The sequence below is a fragment of the Notothenia rossii genome (genome assembly GCF_949606895.1).
Source record: "Notothenia rossii genome assembly, chromosome: 7".
Taxonomy (NCBI): Eukaryota; Metazoa; Chordata; class Actinopteri; order Perciformes; family Nototheniidae; genus Notothenia; species Notothenia rossii.
This window is the reverse complement of record NC_136905.1, coordinates 75332576-75355661: the sequence shown is the minus strand read 5'-3', so window position 1 is coordinate 75355661 and position 23086 is coordinate 75332576. Positions and strand designations below refer to the sequence as shown.

Below are 23086 nucleotides of genomic sequence, written 5' to 3'. Positions count from 1 at the left end.
TTTGTGCCTCTACCAGGACTGTATATTATGTGTTTTCTCTTATATTTTTTAATTGTGCAAACAATAGACAACCTTCTACACATCTATTGTGGTGTGGGATGTAAGTGTTCAAAATCATTTTACAGCATTTGTAGATGTTTTACAATAATATTAAAAGTGTTTTACAATAAATAACTTAAATAGTGTTTGACAAAAAAGATCTATAACCACATTTATTATTTATTCAGCCAGAAGCTTGGAGTGTGGGCCCTGAGTGAGTAACCTTTTGGTCTGACAAATTCAGCCTACCTTGGCTGAACTATCATCTTGTGCGGGTGGTATATACTCCTGTCGGGATCCTCCTTGTAGATATGCTCCAGAATATTAACTCCCGGCACGTCGCTCCACTGAGGCAGGTGAAACCTCCCGCTTGGCTCAAAATGGTGCTTGGGGAAGATGTGGCTCTCAATGAGGAATACTCCTGTCTACAGAATGTCATACAGCATGGGTGATGGAGAGAAAACATAAATAAATACTTCTATTGTTTGGATATTGATTTAATATTTGTCTTGCACATTACTAAAACCATACATTTGGCTGCTGCTTTTGGAGCATGTCCATCAGAGACATCAGGTTGTTGTGCTTGTATGGCATTATGATCTCATCAATGTCGTTTAACAGCACGTAGCGCGAGCGCTCCATGGATCTGTAAATGCACTCATTGAGCGTGGTCAGCTGGCCGTAGTAGTGAACGTCCCCCCCGCTTTTTGAGAAGAGCCAGCCCTTTGATGGGTTCAGGTACCGGTCAATGGGCCACGGGACCATCTCTACGAAGCCCTCCTGGCTGTAGCTCTGCAGCAGGCGGTCCAGCTCTGGCCCGCAGCTGGTGTTATAAATCACCACCCGGTCCACACCAAGCAACCTATAGCAAAGCAAGGCAATGGACACATTATTTGATCAACCAAATTACAAATATAAATTATATCTAATGAATCAAATGTGTCTGACTAACCAACAATCCAACATTGTAACCCCCAGTGCTACTACACTAGTATGACCTAAAAAACAACAGCAGCATGTTTTTAATAATAGTGCCTTTAATACATATTTTGAAGGTAAAGCAATAATAAAATCTCTGGTTTTATCAACATTGAGCAGTGCATCATTGTTTTTGTTTTTTCAAATTGGGAAGAGGCAAACACTTGATGGATAAAACTACTTTCAGCAGTGATTCTCAAAGTGGAGTCGTTGGCCGAAGCCAGCGAGTCCGAGAACACTTTTTAGATTAATTCATATAACTTTTTTAACAAAAACGTTTTGAATCTATAAATGTTCATACATTAATTGTTAATCGAACATATACATGACTCTGGATGCTGGATACTGTTGGGCAAATATTTTCCTAGGCCCATGCATAACTTGGACCTAGTTTATCAGTTTGCCCTCGCTGAGCACAGGCCTGCGACCTTGGGGTGCTCTCTGTGTTTTGTCTCCTTATTCCTGCCCAGCCTCAGCTGATAGAGGTGTTATAGTGCTATTCCTGTGTTATCTTGTTATGCAGAATATTGATTATTCTCTCAGAACCAGCTAAATACATAGAACTGGGTGAGACATCAGAATTGGTTAGGGCAAGAGCTATGTCTCCTTGTGGCTGCACGCATGTCTTTGTCAATCCTCTGGCCCTAACTTCCAATAAGTTCTTCAGTGTTTGCCATCCAATGCTCCAGAAGTTTCCATTACAGATACCACCAGGGGCGGCTCCAGGCGGTAGCTTGGAGTTGCTACAGCAACTAGGCCAAATGTTGGTGCTACTGTAGCAACTGGAAAGCAACCCCAATACCACCATCAGTATACATTATTATTTTTAAATTTGTTTTATTGTTTTATGTCCTATATATAATATGTTGCATTGTAGGAGGAGCTTGGGACATAAGATCTAATTACCATATCTACACTGTAGCATCTTTGCTGATGACAATAAAGCCCTTGAACCTTAAGGTAACTGGCCCTTTAACCTAACCTAACCAGAATCATCGGTGCAATCCAGAGACACTGCTACAGTACCTTTGCAAAGGTCACACCATTCACACAATATATTTTTTGTTCAGTGGCTTGTGGTGTTGTTGCTTTGCTAACCTGTACATCTCCAGAGTCTGTGCAAACTGAAGCACATTGTTGTAATCTCCGAACAGGTTGGAGATGCAGACTGTGAAGTTAAACTGTAATTTTTGCTCCTCCTCCCTACCGGTCTTCTGGTTTCTAATTGGAAGCCAAGTCTGGTTAGGTATTGTAACACGGTGAGGCTGCATCAACAGAGTGACATGTGTAGCACTGCAGCCCTTAGGAATTCCACACATGACATCTGTTGTGACGAAGGGAAAACCAAAGTTGTTATTGTGTTTTAAAATTGTTGTTGGAGTTGCATTTGAAAACCGCCCTGCACAGCAGAAAAGACAGTAGAGGGGTTGGACGGAGTCTATCTTAAAGATGCCGATGATGCGTATATCCAAGCCCTTCACTCTCTGGTCCATGTAGGCTGACACCAGAATGTGCTTGGTATTGTTGAGGGGGGTTAGGGTCTGCTCAGAGATCTGCAGGGAGCACATTTTGGACGCAGAAAGCGGCTTTGGGAAAGCCTTGTACGTCCTGTGTTTTGTCACATTGAGGCTGAGGAGGAAGATAAAGGCAGCAATGAAGAGGAGGAGTAACTTCCCTTTTATTTCTTTTGCCTTTCCCATCCAGGCAGAGGTGAAAAAGAAACCCAACCTGGGGCAGAAAGAGGAATCAGTTCAGATTACACATTTGCGGGAACGAAGAAAACACAATTATGTTTTAAGCCATCAATGAAATCACATTTTTAGCATATTAGCTAAGAGTGAAACGTTGAAATCAGCTTGAAACAGAACTCTCTATCTGTCTTCCACTAAAAGGTGAGACAGTCTCTAGAACAGGGGTGTCAAACTCAATTTCAACATGGGCCACATCAGCATTATGGTTGCACTCAAAGAGCCGGTTGTAACTTTAAGACTATATAAAAAGACATATATAAATATTGAATATATATAAAATAATGTATTATATATGACATTATTGGCTCTGCATTGGATTATTATCGGAGAGGGTAATAACTTCATAATTAACTACGTCTGAAAGCAGAAGTCTAGGGCAAATAATTGCAAGAAGTGACATTTTGAAAAAGAGAAGTGACATTTTGAAAAAAAAAATCTATTCATGAGAAAAAGGCTAATTCTAAGAAAAAAAGGTATATTTTGACAAACAAAAAGTCAAATTCTGAGAAAAATGCATTCTGTATGTTGAAGAAAAAAAGGCAAAATTCGGATAAAAAGTCAAATTTGAGATGCATTGTGGGACATGTCGTTTATGGGCAACGTGCTTCTGTAAAGTAGCATGTAACCGTATAATATATTATATTCTTTGCAAGCTCTTGTGGGGCCACATAAAATGAAGTCGCGGGCTGGATTTGGCCCCCGGGCCTTGAGTTTGACACCCCTGCTCTAGAACAAAGCAATCAAGCGCTAAAGTGTCGATGCGGATGTAATGTAAGTGGGCACCTTGTATCTCTGCCTCCACATTAACACATATTTAAAGTCTTTATCACACCTATAGAGAGGCGTGTGGCGCAGTGGACTAGTGAGTTGGTGTTCGGATCAGGGGAGCACAGGTTCAAACCCCACTGCAGTCAGCATGTCGTTGTGTCCCTGGGCAATACACTTCACCCCAAATTGCTCCTGTGGGGATTGCCCACAGTATTGAGTAAGTCGCTTTGTATAAAAGCATCTAATAAGTGACATGTAATGTAATTTGGCACAGGCACTGCTCCTTTATCTTTACAATATAACCGTTTGCACCTGGGTGCAAACACATACACATCACAAAGACTGAACTTTAATGGTTGATGTAGAAAAACAAACATTTGCTTGAGTGTAAGGATAACACATGAGGGTCAACTTAACAAAAAAGAAAATAGTAGAAAAACATTTAAACTCAAGTCATGCAGCTGTGATATCACTCAGTGATTCACCACTTAATATTGCATTATAGGCTACACATATTTTAAAGCGATACAAAACAACAGTAAGCAGTAGAGGAAAGCAAGTATATTAACAATAGGGAGACCAGGGACAGTTGTAACACGGGACAGTTGTAACGCCTTCAATATCTCCAACCACAAACAAGCTAGAGTGATGAAGCTCACTCTGCATATGTTCATTTCGATAGAAAGATTGCTGTGAAAAAAAGGAGCCACGTTTCAATCTGTCGCGAAAGATATCAGCAAAAGTGTGTTTCTGAGGTAAAACATTAACACAAATTATATGATGTATTTTTTGGATACTGTCGTCAGGTCAAATGTCTAGGAATTCAAACTAGTATTATTAGAATCACTGTTTTGTAAGCTAAACATATAACTAGCTAAATATGGGTCCAGCTAGCAATCAGGCAGGTTCACAGGAGGTGAAAACATGACTGGTGGTCCTGGGACGGTTGTAACACGGACCAACTGGGACGGTTGTAATATGGCACATTTACAATGATGGCTCATTTGCTCGAATGATCAATATTGTTGATTGGTGTGCATTTTAACATCCCTGTTAAAATAAAGAGAATAAAATGCTGTGTGTAAAGTGTTTATACAGCAAGAGGAAGTCAGACAGGGGAGTGCCCCTTCCTCTGCTGCAGAGGGCCTCAAACGAAGTTCAGGAGAGCAAACCAGTCAGGGCATTGGTAAAGTCCCATGATATATGCCATGTCACCCTGAACCGGTTCCATAAAAAGATCAAAATCACCCCAATAGCCAATCTGCAGTATGACAACTGTTGATACTTGATATGGTTACTTATATGTTACTTGTGCAAACCTTTGCAGGGCTTTTCGTTGAATGGAGAAGTATGATTCTGTGTTATTGGTTTATTTCCGCTTGAGGACATTATTTGAAAACCTCTTCCTTTCTCACCGTAGGCCATTGTATAATGATACACCGTTCATCTCCGATAAAATAATTTAAATATGCATTTACAGGAAAAAAAAAACAGTAACATTTAGCAGCCAATATACACTAAAAAAACGTTTAACTTGCACTCTACATGTTATGTTATGTTTCTTGTGACATTTAGGAATATGAGTTATATCAATAATATAAAAGTTAAATTAAGTGTAGTGTAATTTAACGATGCGGGATCTTAAATCAGAATTGTATGTTATTCGAGAGGAAGCTATTATGTAGTAGGCTAAGCTTATAATTAGTTGTAATGCTAATATGAAGACTATATCAAACATAGTGACTCACCAGAGATGAAGTGTGTTTCTCAAGTCGTAAGTGAAGACCATAAAGAAAGTCATGTTCTCCCTGCATGTGTCTCCTCAGCCTCCTTGCATCTTTATCTGCTTCCTCTCACTGTTTCTTCTTTTTTCATCGGTGATTCTACTTATCTCCCCTGTGTAGGGGTGGGCGGGGCTAACAGTGTCTCTCTAACAGGAAATCGCATACCAGTAACATTGAAAGACAATCCAAAAAAAGAACAGGGTGGTTTCCTGCTGCCACGCACGCGCACACCGCTTTTGTACAAAATATCAAAGTGTTATCAAAGCTGGTAAAGGTAGATCTTTTTATTTATTTGCATACTGCAGGGTGGCTTGTGGATTTACTCCAGTTGTAATTGAAGTCTTATTTAAGTATTGATTATATTTCAAAAATAAATGTAGTGGAGTAAAAGTATACTATTTACATCTAAATTATAGTGGAGTATAGAAATACAAATTAGCACAACATTGAAATACTCAAGTAAAGTACTATTGTCTCAAAATGGTACTCAAGTACAGTACTTGAGTATATCTACTTAGTTACTTTACACCACTGCATTTATGTAGTACCTTTAGTTACGTTCCAGGTATAGATTAATGATAAACAATATGATCAACACTCAAATAAGACTAATATGGACTAAATTCACAAGCTACTCAATAAAGTAATTACAATATATTTAACCTTAACCAGCTTCATTAACACATAAATACATCAATAATTATAATCAAAAATATATACATGATTCTGAAATGGGCCAGCATGCATAATGAGCATAGGTACTTAAATATATTTAGATGCCAATACTTTTGTACTTTTTCTTGAGTAACATTGTGAATACAGGACTTTTACTTGTTACTGAGTATTCGTACACTTTGCTATTTCTACTTTTAACTTCAGTACAAGATCTGAGTACTTCTTTCACCCCTGATTGTAAACTAATTGGAGTTGTGCCCAACATAAATGCTTTTTTGCTAACACTGCATTCTTCTCGTTGCTTGGTTACCTGTGAACTCAGGACGGGGTCACATGTTCAGAGTTTACTTAAACAGCTGAAAGAATCAATACAATGTTACCAGAAAAATACCTTGGTTGGTGTCTAAACCTACAGTACATACCTATAGCTTATCCTCTTAAAAACATGCAATCTCCACTCAAAATCCCTCCTTTTGTTCTTACTTTTCTATTTGAAATATCACGTAACAATGTCCTTTCTTCTGTATGTGTTTTCCTATTACTGGTAGACAAGAATCTGGATGAAAGTCTACATTTATCACATTTCAGAAGGTATTTGTTTCCTTAGAAAGGGAACCGCAAACCTCTAAATAAAATAGGGCCTTGCTCATTTAAAAGAAAAAAGAATAGGCTTTCAATAAAGCACTTGAATGAAAAGAAATAAATAAAACTTCTGCTGCATCAAAGGAGACAGAAATGAGTGGAACCGCAGCAACACAAAGAACAGTCAGATGATGTGATTAGCAAGAGGAACAAGTTCAACAACAAGTAAACATACATTGATTAAACAGTTTATTGTCAATGGTGTTGGACATGTTTCAAAAGTTATTGAACAAACCTTACTTGTTGTATTTGCCATAACTAAAGTGTCACGATGTTCATGTTATGTCACGTTTTTATGTCTAGGTTTGGGTGTTTTGCTGTTCTCCCTGTCATGTTTTCCTCCGGGGGCCTGTACTACGAAGCTGGTTCAACCTAACCTGGATATGTTTGAGTTAGCCGGTTGGCCTAATCCAAAACATATGCTCTGCCCCGAAACTGTACTACGACGCTGGTTATCAAGTGGATCGCTCAAACCAGCCGTGCCCTATCTAGTTAGGTGCGCGTTCACATGAAAGGGGTGGTATTTGGAGCATTCGACCAATCACAAACATGGAGAAGCGTACTGAGAGCGCAGCGCGTCATACTTCCTGAATCAAAAGTCAACTTTTTATTAGACAAATATGAAGACGTTAAACTTTAAACATCCATGACTCAAACACTTTATCCAGGATAAAAGCCACATAGTTGCACCTGCAAGGTGAATACAGCTGGTACAAGAAAAAGTGTTTGAATGCGTACATTAACAGGTTTATGATATCACTGCCCCGTCTAAGACACGATCTGACTTTAATTACATTTCACTCGAGTGTTTCGTCAACTTAATGTGTTGCTTAAAATAATACTTCTGCATACAGTATGTGACACTGAGTGTTGCACGGCCAGATACGACTCAGCTGACTCAGATAAGGAGATATATGATACATTATGATGTGATATGCCGCGGACTGTACTGTTACTTTGATCCGGTTACTTATGTTGCGGCAGATATTTAATTAAGCTTTCTTAACGCTAATGTTATAATAGTCAGATTGCGCTGAAGATGGGAGGTGATATTCTATTCAATTTCAGGTTCACACAGTCTGTGATTTTTGCCGGCCGTCTTTCCTGCAACGGCAGGTTAAACTGTATTTCCTTTCTCCTGTAATGTGACTTGATCGCTTTAAACTCCGCACCCCGCTCCGCACACAGAGCTCTGATTGGTCAGCAGGCAGTGCTTTCACTGATTTGATCTCTTAGCCTGCAACCTAACCTGGTCGGGACCAGGTTAGCCGCTAAGCATAAGTTACCATGGAGACCTAGCCTGCTAAAAAGAGAACCAGCTTCGTAGGACCAGAAAGCCGGAGTTTTCCCTGAATTTAGCCGGCTAAGCGAAAATCCTGCTTCGTACTTTACCCCCCTGGTTTATTGTCTGGTCCTTTTCCCTGTGTTTTTCCTCCGGTCGTTAGTTTCCCTGGTGTGTCTAGTCAGGGGTGCCACCAGGGATTTTGGGCCCCATGAAAAGATATCACATTGGGCCCCACCACCAGGCCCAGGCCACGCCAACCAAGCACAATTGCTGTAACCACACCTCCAGAACCCAACCCACTCATTTATGCTTTAAATAAGTCTACCTGTACAGGCTTGCATCTATCTTGTAGTCCAATGCTAACTGCACAATATTTACTGACGCTGAGCGGTGAAAATATAACACTGTGCAGACATGGAACATACTGCTGCAACATTCTGCTGCAGTAGAATTCATTATTTGATATAACACTAACATTCCTGACAATAGACCTCAATAGTAATCTATTATGGTGTACATGCCTTTTTAATAACATTTTTGAATGGAACATTCAAACATCAAAATAAATATAACTTTAATATACATGACCTCTTAAATTAAAATAAAGTGAACATCAACACCAATATTATCATTTATAAAATGCTATAACAAAAAAAAATAACATAAGCAGCAGATTTTTTTATTAAATATACATACCAACTACAAAATAAGCGGGTATTAAAGTGTAAACGGACAACAAAACGGAAATGGAAGTGAAAAGGCCTGATGGTGGTGCTAAATCAGAGCCTGTTAATTGCTCTCAGTCTTTTTCTCATCATGCATCTTCTGTGTAGTGATCCAATATCGTTACCATAGCCTTGCCCTTTAACAGTTATTACGAGCCTTGGCTCAGCCTTACTCACCAAGAGCCCAACGCATAGCCTTCTTACAGGCAAAGTCACTGATCAAGTCCTTGAAGTCCAGCTTTCTAGCCAACTGGCTTTCAATGGACATCATGGCAAGACTGCAAAGCATTATGGGGGGACAGGGCTGCTGAGCCTAAAGATGGACCTGTTGGTCCTGGCACCAAGGGAGGGACAATTGATTTAGTATGAATAGCTGCTAAAAATGTAACTGCATTTATTAAATGCCAGCTAAAAGAGGAGTGAAATGAAAAACCTCAGCATTTTCTGTGAAGATATTAACAGTACTTAATGTGAGCAAAACAATACAATTATTATTTACAATGGACTAAGCTTGGTTATCAGACTAATTTCCACCACTCATGGACCACACCCACCTTTTCTTTTGAAAAACTGGGTGACATACTGTCGCCCTTTAGTCCCTCTCTCTTGTCTTTCTCTCCTTTCTTTTCTTTTCTGCAAGCCTGACTTTGTTAGTCGTTGAGACATCGTACACACATAACTTAAGTACTAGCATCGTTGCTCACCTGCACTCACTCTCTGCCAGAAAGTGCTGTGCCGGGTGCCGCACAGCGTTAGGAGGCAGGACCAAACCATTACATGTGAATAGAGGGGGGTGTACAGAGGCTTTGGGTAATTAACTTTTGGAAGAAAAAAAGTGAAATGAATCGTAAGTTTAGCGAGTACATTATCAATTTAACGTTATATTAATGTTAATTATTGATGATTGATGAAAGGTTACTTAAACATTTTTGGGCCCCTGTCAGTCACGGGCCCTTAGAATCGTCCTAACTTTTCACCCCCTTACGGCGCCCCTGTGTCTAGTTGTCTGATTGTGTTCACCTGTGGCCCTTGTGTTTCTCCTCCCCTGCCCGGCTGTTTCTCGTCTTGTGATTACCCCTCTCTGTATTTAGTCTTGTCTCTTCCTGTGTTCAGTGTTGGTTCATCTTTTGTTTGTGACCGAGTTCACCGTGGAGTGTTTTGTTTGTCCATGTGATATGTTAGATAAGAGCCCTTGAAATAAAGGTATTATCAGTGTTATCTGCGTTTGGGTCCTACCTGCTTCACTCCTCGTATCATAAAGTAACAAACCTTTCACCAAAGAATGCCACTTATATGTACCAAACAGTGTTATTTTATCACAGAAAACATTTATTTGTAATGCAGGCTGTCAAAGAGCTACAGTATGTATGAGGTCTTATTTTACATATGAGGTTATCTTATTATTCTTCTTGAGTTATCTTTTCAATGTATTTACAACATTGAATTGCAATTAAACCTCTGCAAGTACAATACAATCCAGTTTATGTTCAAATTGAATAATATTGATAGTTGAGTGCAAGTCAGTCATATTCTGTTAAAAGTTGTAATTAGTAGTCATTTATTTCAATATAAAAACGTATATTTTACCATCAGATATCACCACAGAGCGAACATGTCATTATTTCTCGCTGCATTGTGTGCCACTGCCATGCCGTGTGACACTCCACAGCCGGATTTGACCAACAAATAAAATGGGCACTCATCGCGTATGATGGCATGTTTTTCATATTGTTAACCAACGACAGAAGTAAATCAGTAAAGCAGCAGTCAATCTTTCACTACTTCCCCTATTTGCAGTTACTAAGTATGAACTCAAGTACTGTACTTAAGTACAATTTGGAGGTTGTACTTTACTTGAGTGTTTCCATTTGATGTACTTCTACCCCACTACAATTAAGGGCAAATATTGTACTTTTACTCCACTACATTTATGCAGAGGTGCAAAAATCACTAAGATATTGTACTTTAGTAACACTTTAGTTACTTTGCGTAATAATAGATTAATGATGTGAAATATAATCAACCCTTAAATAAGACTTTAGTTGCACCTGGAGTATCATTCACATTATAAAACGGACAAGTCAAATCAAGCAATCTGATTGGTTCTTAGCCGTGATATACTGAGTGTATACCACGGGTAGAATTATAAGTTACTTTTCACAACAAGTCAGTATCCCTCCGCGTCTGAGAAAAACAGTATACAGTTGGGCTGAAAAGCAAACTGGAACAAGAAAGCAGCGGAGAAGTAACGGGGCAGAAACCATCCTTTTTACGCAGTGGTCCAGACATAGACATCAAACGGCAAAACATATTCAGTGTGCAGTTCCTTTGGCATTAGGGCAGGGATATCTAGATACTTTCCAAGGTTTGACATAATGGATTGTGCTACTTTTAAAGCAAGCAACAATGTTTTCAAATCTGTAATCAAAGAGGTCCGCAAAAACGCTATCGACCAATCAGATTGCTTGATTTGACTTGTCCGTTTTATAAATATATTTCCATTTCCTCCGTTACGAAACAACCTTACAAAGCATAAGATGGAAACATTTAAGATTAACTTCGAACTCCGGGGGGGTCTTACTATGGAGGAGTGGATTGAGGAGTGCCTATCTCCAGAAAAAAAAGCACCTAAACGACGACATACTTGAAGAGCAGGTACCAACTGGAGAAGTACTACCATTCAAAAGCTTTCTGATGCGGATCTTGAAACAAAGCAGAGAAATGATGACCGTTAGTCGCCACAGGTGCGAAAGCTCTCTCCAGAGCTACTGGAAGCCGAATCTCGGGGACCGGAGAAAGTGGAGCAGTGGCGGTGCTAGGGGGTGGCTACTTGGGCTCAAGCCCCGGATGTTTTCTGAAAAGCCCCGGATGTTTCACTTAAAAAATATATATATATATATATTTTTTAAAACGTCTCGGGAGTAATGTGCAGTACCGGAGTCCACCAGAAAGTAGCCTGCGTACTGCGTAACCTTCCCTGCCCTGAAGAAGAGGTGATCCTTCCTAGTGCCCATCGCCATATGGCTCTGCTAGTGCCTGACGAGTTTTAAGCTAATAGTCTATAACAGGGGTCGGCAAAAAAAAATTGTTATCAGCGTGCCAACGATCGAGAATTATCAACGGGGGGGGGGGGGGGGGGGTTGAGGAGCTTGACGCTCGTCAACTATCAGCAGGAGGGCGGGGGAGCCTCGCTGCGGGGAAGCAGTGTGTGGACCTGTCAGCGCAACTTACATGATGCCGAATTTAAACACATTTAAATAATTGGTTTAAACGGCATAATAATAAGGACGATCGTCCGTTCTGTGATTCTCCAGAGCACACATGTTATGATATAGAGAGGCGAAGTCCCTCCCCTTCCGGGAGCCTCCATGGGACCCCGGAAGCGGAAAATTATACATTGAAGTCAATGGAGAGAGAAAAGTTATCTTTTGATCCCGTTTGAATTGTGCCACGAATGACACATATGATGTTTGTCAATCTTAAAAAATCATTTCCATGCAAAAAAAGTCACAGTTTGTCGTAAAAATGCTGAAATATAAGACTATGAATAATACGCAACTAGAAAGACTACAAATCCCAAATGCATTCTGGGTCGCGTAAGTGATGTCATAGGCGATAATGCTCCAAGACTGGTTGTGACTCGCAAAGCAAAGAGGAAGAAGAAGACTGATTTATTCCCTCCAATAAATATAAGAGATTGCTCCAATAAATTCACTTTTACAAGATGCCTGTGTGCTTTGTACGAGGTTGTAATCACAAAACAGATCATACCACTTGCTCGTTCTATCGCTTCCCGTCTGATGAAAGGAACAGGAGTCGTTGGACCAAACATATCAGGTAATATACATGTTTTGCATGGAACATAGTCAAGTTAGCTACCTAGCTAGTAGCGAGCATGTTAGTTAGCATTATATTACATTACTTAGCCTTGTCATTTGTATTAGCCTTAACATGAAGTAAACCAAAATGTTAAACAGTAAGAGTAGTCATGATGGTAAGTATTTTGTGAAACATTTGAAGAGTAGCCTATCGCCCCCTCCACCAGGTGCTAAGGGGGCGGGAGGTAGGCTAACGCCACATTAGTATCAGCGATCTTTTCTACTTAATGCTATCTGCACAAATGGTTAACATTGACCATTAAAAGATCAGGCAGTTCAGGGAGAGTCGAAGGAAGGAAGGCAGGCAGCTTTGCATGACATTCTTCTGGACGTGTTTCATTGTGATGATAGTGAGAGTGAGTCAATCTGTTTGTTGGAAAGACAGTAGTTGAGTGATTACTGAGAGAAAATTATTAAAAGAGATAATTATTCAGTGTTGTTACTTTAAAGTGTTGTTACTGACCTTTTTCTCTTTTATTTTCTTTACCTCACCTGTAACTGCTGAGACCCTGAGGAACATGCACACTGGTCTGACCTGCTCTGGTAACCTGATTTCCACTGTACGTAATAGTATTTGGTTATGGTATATTATTTATATACATCAAAGGCACAATGCACCCCTCAGAGACACACATGTATTGAGTGTGATATTTTGCATTGGTCATGTGAAATCATCTTTACACACTAGAAAACTGTAGGAGCGGCAACTTGTTTTGAAATTGAATTTTTAATATCCGATAATAAAGTTGATCTGTTTTCTTTATTCTTCTCTCTTCCCAGCTCCATCCATCACCATTCTCTGTTCCTGCCAGGTCCTGCTTGCTAATCAATGCTCATATTTTTTTTACACAATTACAAATAAAGTCAATGTATTGTATGACATGAAGTTGTGCTTCATTCTGAGTCAATAATAAATTCATTCTGCCTTCAGCTGCAAAATTATTGTGGACTGCACCGACATCCATGTAGCAGCCCCCCCCCCCCCAGTAAGATGAACCAAGCAAAGCTGACATACTCAACATACAGCTGTGCTCTTAAGTTTACATGAAGAATTTGTGAAATATTGGTAATAACAGGTTTAAATGATTATTAGTAATTAATTATATAATTTTCTCATCGTAGATGAGCAGATGAGAAAAGCAGAATATGCAGCTGCCATTTTCCACATGGAAAAGAGAAAGGGCCAAGTGTATTTGAGTGGACAAAAGAGAAATCCCAAATACGAAAAATAAAATTATACAATTTAGATATGTATACAAATAAATACATATCCTATATACACACCATCATGTATAATGATGGTGTATGATGTAGAAGGAAGTGTGGTAGATAACAATTAAATATAGAGTTACATACAGATCCATGTTACAGCAAAAGATGGAATAACTAAGAAGCACACAGTATAATAATAATTACACGCAACAATTAAATAACTGCTCAGCATCTCCACCACAATCCCAATCTGCTGTGTCCTGTTTTCCTCCCCTCTGCATAACACCCCATCACACATACGAAACACAACGCAGAGTCCGAGGGTGTTAAGAGTATGTTTATTTAAATGTCCTCCTCTCTACTGGCCAACACAGGGAGCATATGCTGGGTGTAGAATTGTTCCAGGAGGAGGAGATTTCCATGCCATGCAGGGTCTTTGGGGATGGGGATGATGATCCCCTCCTTCGTGGTCCACAGTAGCAGAGACTCCGGTCTGTGATTTGCAGCTGTTATATAATATACAATACATTTTTTTGAAAAACATTTGATCAAAAAATAAGGATTTGGTCAGGATCTAGAGTCAGTGTGTAGTTTATTAATTAATCAATGCTCTCTACATTAGGAAAACACATACCAGTGTACCAGAGGGAGTCACACACAGCTGTGCCTAGATAACCAAACAAATTGACAACAGGGATGCAAACTCATCAGGTATGAAAAAGGTGACAAGGATCCGAGCCCCCTGACCCCACAGAATATCGGCTTTAAAATGAGGAATAACAGAGGATTTTAGCAGTCAGAACAACTAAAGCAGCAGTGTTAATATTAACAGAAACGCCATAGAGTCACATCTAATAGAAATATATAAAAAGCATTTATTTTAATTGTGTAGCAGTCAGTTTATAATTTTGGCAGCACTGTTGAGCATTTTGAAAATGTATTTTCAGGCCTCTGTTTAAGGCTTAGTCTTTCTATCTTTATAGCCACTGGTGTAAAGTAACTAAGTTCATAAACTCAACAAGTACTATACTAGGGTACAATTTTGAGATACTTGTACTTTACTTAAGTATTTCAATGTTTTGCTACTTTGTACTTCTACTCCACTACAGTTCAGAGGTAAATGTTGTACTTTTACTCCACTACATGTATGTAATACCTTTAGTTACTTTACAGATGTGGATGAATGATGTGAAATATAATCAAGTGTTAAATCAGACTTTAGTTCCACCTGGAGTAAATCCAAAAGCTACCCTGCAGTATACAAAGTCATTCAGACTAGCTGCACCTTTACCAGCTTTGAGAACACTTTCATGATCAATCATTATAAAACGTATCATATTATTCTGAAATGGACCAATCTGCAAAATGACTACTTTTACTGTCGCTACTTTCACTATATTTTGATAATAATACTTTTCTACTTTTACTTGAGGAACATTTGGAATGCAGGACTTTTACTGTAACAGAGTATTCCTACACTCTGGTACTTCTACTTTTACTCAAGTACAAGAACTGAGTACTTCTAATTTTAATCAATTACAAGATATATACTTATACCACCTCTGTTTATAGCCTATGAAAAAAACGATTAGAAAACGAAGGCTAAAGCTAACGTTAGCAGATAGTGACAATGTATGCTAGTTAGCTAGCTCAACGATAATATTGCGACGGGAAAAAAAAACTTTTCAGTGCACATCACGCTCTGCCGCTCCGACAGGGAGCTCTACTCTGAACACCTGAACGGCCCGTTCTAACAGCTGTTCACCAGCGGTCCAGTCTGTGCCACAGGGACTCCGGACGCACAGTTAATATTAACGAACGCACCGTAGGTAATGTAGCTGCTGAAGCTAGACCATCATCGCCGAGCAGCAGAGGCTTATTATACATCATGAGCAGAGCCGACAGGCAGGAAGACTCGAGCACACAGCTCGCGCTTCATTATAATATATATAAAAAAAGCTCGCGGCCGCACATTAATCCGGGTCCCAGACCCCCTCCCATACCCAAAAAATATTTTTATTGCAGATCTACAGGAATCACAAAGACGACCTATTTTGGATTCAAAACGGAGAATTTCGCCGAAAGGTGACAAGTTTGCATCCCTGGACAAGATAACCAAAATCCTTGAATCTACACACAGCAAATAAACTCAAATGACACAACGAGATGTAAAAAGGAGATCACACATATAGTCGATATAGAACTGGCCGCTTCAATCTGAAGAGCAACTAAAACAAAACACGGGAGTGTATCTTGTTCTTGTGAACACTAATGTTATCCACAGCATACACAGACACCACAAAGTTCTTAAGAAGAAAACTAGTTTCTAAAACAAAACACGTTAGTGTACCTTGTTAGCTAGCTGACATTAACCTTAAACATTGCACTCATATTACTCACTGAAACCTTGTAAAGCCGGTCCCGCATGCTGGCTCTTACAGAACCGCTCCCTTTCGTGTATGTACAGCTCTCAACATGCCCAGACTTGTAGTGATTTTCACCTCGTTTTATACTTTTTCGCCTCATTCTGAAAGAAACAGGTGAAATTTACTAACGTGACAGCCATCTTTGTGATGGTGACGCGTATTGTGCGAGACCAGAGACCTGTAGTTCACTGAGCGGTTTCACACAAAAAAAATTGTAACTTCACAGTTTTACGACACATTTTTATTTTTTTGACTTGCAAAATGTTCTTTTAATTTGACAAACATCATATGTGTCATTCGTGGCACAATTCAAACGGGATCGAAAGATGACTTTTCTCTCTCCATTGACGTCAATGTATAATTTTCCGCTTCCGGGGTCCCATGGGTCGGAAGTAGATGGGCGGGACTTCGCCTCTCTATTAGGGTCATGCAGAGTGAGATGAGATCGCTGTCCCTTTAAGACAGAGAGAGAGAGAGAGAGAGAGAGAGAGAGAGAGAGAGAGAGAGAGAGGGGTGTGGCTTGTGCATGTGTGTTTGTGGATGGTAGAGCGACAGTGAGGGAACGTGTATGTACATACGTGTGTTTGTAAGTGAAACGAGGAAGCAGAAAAACAGAGGTCCGTACTTGTCAACCCTCCCGATTTTCACGGGACACTCCCGATTTCATTGCCCCTCTCCCGGGTTCCTCCCGGGGTTATATTTCTCCCGATTTCTGACAAAATCAGATTTACTCAGGACTGTTTCCACTCGGACTTTAATACAGCTACACTATTGTTTGGTTTCCATGGTAACACGTCTCTTTAGTAGCGCGCGCAACTCAAAGTCTGAGAGGGTGAGGCAGATAGTCACAGAAAACAGAACAAGAATAGACAACTACTCCACCCTATGCTCACTCCTTTCCTGTAAAATACAGGTCCAGCCCACACATAATGCTCCATCAAGGATGGTGCTTCAGGCCGCAAGGCATTGAACTTAGATTAACATTAACATGCTTATTGTAGTTCTAACAGCTCCGGCGATCCACTAGCACCCCACCCCCCCCCCATTTTGCATTTTGAAATGCTCCCGATTTCTGAGGTCTCAAGGTTGGCAAGTATGTGTATTTTGTGAAACAGAAGAACAGCTAAATAAATGCAATGGCCTCCCAAGAAGTGCTCGCCTCTCTCCACTCATTTAAGCTAAAGTGGGTTGTTGAACCTGAAGCTTGTTGCTTCTGCCCTCCTCGACTACAGTCTGGGAGCCGACAGGAAAGTTCAACACACAGATGGTCAGTCCGCCCCTTTGTAGCACATTATTTCGATGAGAGATGAGCAGATCGCCACTGGGCTTTCAACTAAATACACAGCCACGCAAAAACTGCGGCATTTGTACTGCTCCTTATGGGTACTGCAATTAGTGAAGTGTGTTAAGGGAAATGTTTACATACTGTATGTCCTCAGTTATTGTATGTATAGAGAGATTGTGTCTATTCTGTACTAAGTTAGCTCGGCTGAGCAAAGGAATCACCTGTGAAGCAGAGGAATAAATCATGCTCAAGGGCTAAACAGTTCATCGTCTCCGTCTCCAATATTTCTCTCAGAGTGCAGCGTAAGAATAAGCTGCCATCCTAAACCTCAACAAAGTGCTTTCCTCCGTGGTGAAACGATCAGCATTGCACCACGGAGGAAAGCGGCAGAAAGTCACCAGGAGATAAAGAGAGCGGGGCTGCGTTGCGTGCATGGCTTCCTTCTGCAGGTAACGGGGAGACGCGCTCTGGCGGCGGTCTCGTTCAGGATCCGAAAATACAATTTAAATATTTTGCACACTTATTCCTAGTGTGCCACTGGTTACGGTGCCGCGTGCCAGGGGTTGCCAACCCCTGGTCTATAAAGTTATGGATATTAGAAAGTTATTTTCATTGAAAAAGGCGCCACAAGCTGCAGCAGCAGCAGTAGTATCGGCAGCTGACAACCATGTCATCACCAGCAGTGAAGAAATGGATGATGTTTCAGGTTTTTGAATCTAATGGTGATATCTGCACTCTGGCTGACTGAGTAAGAAGTGAAAAAGAGTGATGTAATGTTAATGTTATAGCTAGTAAACATGGAGTAACCACACTAATTATACCCGTATATGTTAGTATGTATACAGAACATGACTAAAAATTATCCTAATATGTAACGTTAACCCTTCATAACTCAGTCTACCTTTAAGACACTAAAATAACGTATTCCAATTTTTATATTGTTTTGGAATTATACCGGCTCTCGTTTCGGTACACTTAACAACGGAACCATAGCAACGGAACTGACAGGCAACAGAACTGACAGGCAACCCTCTGAATCAGACTCCGATTGGCTGTGACTGCATCCACTCAGAGTGTCCGATTCAGAAACGTGACTCTTGAACAGAAACATCGCCACTTCGGCAGACTTGACATTACTACAGCCAGCGGCAATGCATCGCTTCCCGTGTGTTTTTCCTCCCGTTTTCTTCACTGTCGCCTCCATTGTCAGGTTTTCTCGATTGGCAATCACTTCCAGTCGACTCCGACACACTTTCCAGTAAAATACTCGCTCAAAAACTTTGATAAATTCGACTTTGAAACAGAGCAACAATAAACTGTGATGAATGTAAACACTTCGGCGGCGACCATCTCGTGACGTCACGCAGTAGATCGCAAGCCACGCCCACGAAGGCGGAGGTCAACTGCGGATTTCCAGGCGGCAAACTCAAAACTCGTCAAATTCATTGCTATTCCAACATCTTTTGATATGGGTTCCAATGGACAATTTTGGTCATTACTATACATATTAGCATAACAGATCATGCACAGGCGCACACTTCACTGGGTCTTTAAAGGATGTTAATGAATAACTGTTCTCCAGTGCCTTTTGTCCGCTTTAAGGTATTATTAAGGTAGGGTTAATGTTGCTCTCAAAGTGCACCAGATTGATGCTTTTAACTTCAATATTTAAAAAAAAATCTTCCCGGGGGAGCATGCCCCCGGACCCCCCTAAAGGAGGGGACGACCCCCGTAAAAGGATGTTCGGTCAACCCCCCAGTTGTAAAAAAATAGCACTTTACCCCTGCACCCCCCAACAACTCTGATCTCCTACAATCCTAAATGCGCCACTGATGCGCAACAACGAACATTGAAGATCGGAGGAGGGAGGACCCCCTACGTCACCACAGCCCCCAGAGAGGAGGGGCGAACAGCCAGCAAGCGGGAAAGACAAAGGTGTGGAGGCTCTCTTCTGCTCGGCCGACCACAGAGAGGGAGCTTTTTACATCCCTCTCTCTGAATCATCTTCTGCTTGTAACATTACCGCGCCATTTTAATTAAAGTACCCATTTGAACCTTCTCAGAGACTCCATTGGTCTACTTACTTTTAAAGCTTCTCTCCTGGACGCGAGAATAACGAACACAGTTAACATTATTTACTCAACAATAGCACATAATTATCCCTGTGTTTATTTATTTGTTTGATTAATAAACATAAGTTGGAGTCCGGCAGGACCGAGGATCGGAGCAGCTCATAGTAGTTGCTTTAGAGAATTTTACAAGTATTCTCTCCGCTTCGCTTGACAAACCCTGTGGTAGTCCTCAAGCTCTGTATTTGGATGTTTGAGTGTGTGCCGAGCGTTACGCCGAGCGTCGAACAACACTTTGAAATGGGATGGAACCACGGCAGACTGTCCAAAACTGGATTTGAACGGGTCTACCCCGCCCCGTCCCCAGAACTACACATGCTGTCTATTGTGTGTTTTGCAACATGCTCTATGGTACGTCTCTACTGGGAATTGTAGTTTTAAAAAGACGTTTTCGTATTTCCCATAATAAGAAGTTGCCAGTATTAAACTGTGTACATCCCTGGAGGTTTAGGGGATAGGAAACACTCAAATTTAAAACATATAATTAATAAATGGGTGAAAATTGCAGCAAATAATGGGCAGCATTAATATATACCCACATGACAGCTATGGTCAGAAGAGCTATATTTAACAGCTGGTCTTATGTCTGTGACCGGAGGGGTTGTTGTTAATTGATAAGACTGAAACATGCACTTGTCAAGGTTCAGAGGCAAATTTGGCATAGCCATCGATCATCTTACATTACATTACATTTCATTTAGCTGACGCTTTTGTGCTCTAACAAAGGCCATTTCAATTTTTTCAACATCCTCCGAGAGCCGTACAAATTATTGACCTCTGCTTAAAAAAAACTAAAATCACAGCCCATTCATTTAGCTTTTCTGTCATGCTGTTCAAAGAAAAAGCAACCTCTTAATCCAGATATCTTACCGTGACTCGCGCATGCATGCATGTGCACGGTTATGGCATGACGACCAAAACAGAAAGATATGGACACAAGATGTGTGCAAATGTATACGGCCCGGAGGCCGGAGGTTCCCCACCCCTGTTTTAGATGTTAGTTAACTGTGCCTCCTTTTTTGCAAAACCCCTCCACGACCATTTCTCTCTGCTTTGATTGTGTGCTCACGGTGAAACTGAACGCATCGTTTGGAGGTCAATGACGCACCATACAGACAGCTAGACCAGGGGTCCGCAACCTTTTTGACCAAAAGAGACATTTTGCTCCTTTTTCCCCAAACATTTTTTGCCCTGGAGCCGCAAAACATATTTCATAGCTTGTTGTATTTATTGTTATATCAGACAAAAACTACCGTTTTTTTTGCTTTTATTAGGCTATTTATTACATTATATAAAACTGTTAACCTCTAATAAGAAACAAAGAACTCCCATAAGGAGAATTACAAATAATACACAGGCCTACTTTAAAATAAATTAAACACAGCACTTAGGGAGTCCTCTGCACATTTGAAGGAAAAAAAATATAATTAAAATGGGCCCACTTTCAAATAAATAAAACATATAGCTCTGCCTACACCCTAAAAAGAGTTTAGGGTAGTTAAGAATGGAGAAACCAGCTCGAGTGTTTGAAAATACATAACCGGAAAAAAATCTGCCTCTTCCTTCAGACTTCCTTACAGAGCCCCTCCTCCAACACACATGAACGCGCACATGACCAATGAGGGCACAAGATAAGTTTGTGCACGGAAGGCTGACAGGCAGGTAGGCCATCCAGTTATTTTAGCCGGAGCGGCTCAAATGATTGGTCGTGCTTTTTACAGTACTACGGCTTCCAGAGATACATTTTTGTATGTATTTATTGTCAAAGCATTTAATATATTCATTGCTATCGGGACGTTAAGAGCATTCCATGGAATATAACAAAAAGTGTTTTCTGAAATAAATTACATACCCCATTGAATTATGACTAAAGATCGTCAGCTGTCTTCCTCTTCCGTTTAAATTCTCCTCGATACGTAAAAGCTGCAGCACCTTTGACAACTTCTCTCTACATATCAAACATACCGGTAAGCCAGCATCGTTTGCTATGAAAACATATAACTCTGTCCACGCAGAATTAAATCCTGTGTTTCTCCGATACTTTTCTTTTCTTTGATTTATCAATAGGTCGCTCATCGAGCCGAGGATCAGGTTATTCGCCTGCAAGAAAAGACGCTAGCGCGGGACCGTAGCAGGATGTGACGCATATTTTAGTTGATTTTTGTTTTTTATTTATGTGTCACAGTATCACCTCAAAATACAAGATACAAAACATTTTTAACCATGCAAGAACATGTAAATAATCCTACAAATACTTTTATTTTATTTCCTTCTTATTTTTGTCTAGGCTCAAGTGAGCCAGAGCAGAGGTCTTAAAGGGCCGCATGCGGCTCGAGGGTCGCCGACGCCTGTACTAGACAAATGCTGATTCATACGACAAGTGTCAGTATCAAGACAAAAATGGTAGGATTTTCAAAACAGTACACAAGTCGCAGATTTCTACCGGCGTCACGCTGTTGACAACACTTCCTGCCAAAGTGATTCGCTCGTCTTTCATAGAAAAGTGATAAACGAATTTCACTTTAAAGCTACTTAAACAGCAACATGTAAAGTAAAAGCAACCTCCATAAAGAGCATTACCTCAAAGTTTTTTCAACATGTGGAAAAACAGCCACAATGCAAGTGTGTCTGGGAACTGCACAGGTGGAGGGAGATTACCTTGGCACGAGGTCATAAGCAGCCAATCAGATAGAGGTATTCCCCACTGTGTCTGATATCATGGGGAGATACCGAAGAACATATAGGCAAAGTAATAATACAAGAACTTCAAACTACTTTAATACAAGTAAAAGTCCCCCCCCTTCAAAATCATGCAAACTTTTAAAAATAAATGAGTGAGGGTTATTTTCTTCCAGCAGATGTCACCAAACAGCAAACATTAACCCTTTTTTTTTTATTCGGTTGCTGCATCAGTCTGGCTCTGGTTAGGATGTATTGGGTGCTCTCATCCTGACAGATGGCCATTTTAAACAGCCATCTTTGATATGAATGATGCATGTATATAGTCTAATTTTAATCCCAATTAAAGTCAAATCAGATTGGAATATTGGGGAATAACATACTGTGGAAGCTATTCAGTATTTTTCACATTTATGTAATGGATTTATTTGTTATTTTTTGTTTTGTAGAATTAATAAATGTACAGCCATATTATTTAAGTTAAGTTGTGTTCCAGCTAAAATGCTTTTATTTTGAAGGTGATGGGTCAATTTGGGCACACAGCTGGGTTTATTTAAGTCAATCAGGGCACAGCAGCAGTCGGAGGGCACCGGGAGGGTCTATGGTTTTTTACCAGTAGCAGGGCTGAGTTCAGCAAACATTTCAACACCTTTTGCTGTATTGCTCTTGCCAAGGTGAAGCTAATAAATACCACAAAAATGTCGATGCCTTGTCTGGACAATGGACTCATTACCAACTCATGATCTGCGTAAGATCCACTATACCTGGTGCCTCAGTGGCCTTTTGAAGTTTTATTGTTGTTGACAAATAGCCACTACATAAAGTAAAAA

General features: G+C 40.3%; 1 protein-coding gene and 1 long non-coding RNA gene across 8 annotated transcripts in view; one reads left to right on the top strand and one right to left on the bottom strand.

Moving 5' to 3' along the window:
* Positions 1-5409, bottom strand: part of LOC307013310 (uncharacterized protein) — a 32968-nt gene extending 27559 nt beyond the window's left edge. For all 7 annotated transcript variants that reach the window (XR_013800933.1, XR_013800934.1, XR_013800935.1 and 4 more), the window contains exons 1-4: positions 5285-5409; positions 2116-2745; positions 571-901; positions 289-464 (exon numbers count right to left, since the gene is read on the bottom strand). Coding sequence is in view for 2 of the 7 variants with exons in the window: in XM_079640660.1 (XP_079496786.1) it covers positions 289-464; positions 571-901; positions 2116-2745; positions 5285-5337 (1190 nt within the window). In the remaining 5 variants the exon portion in view is untranslated. The remainder of the gene's footprint in view (positions 1-288; positions 465-570; positions 902-2115; positions 2746-5284) is intronic.
* Positions 5410-11992: 6583 nt separating this feature from the next.
* LOC307013314 lies at positions 11993-15731 on the top strand. The gene is made up of 2 exons (XR_013800940.1): positions 11993-13085; positions 13306-15731. It is a non-coding gene; the product is annotated as an uncharacterized lncRNA (long non-coding RNA).
* Positions 15732-23086: the final 7355 nt, after the last annotated feature.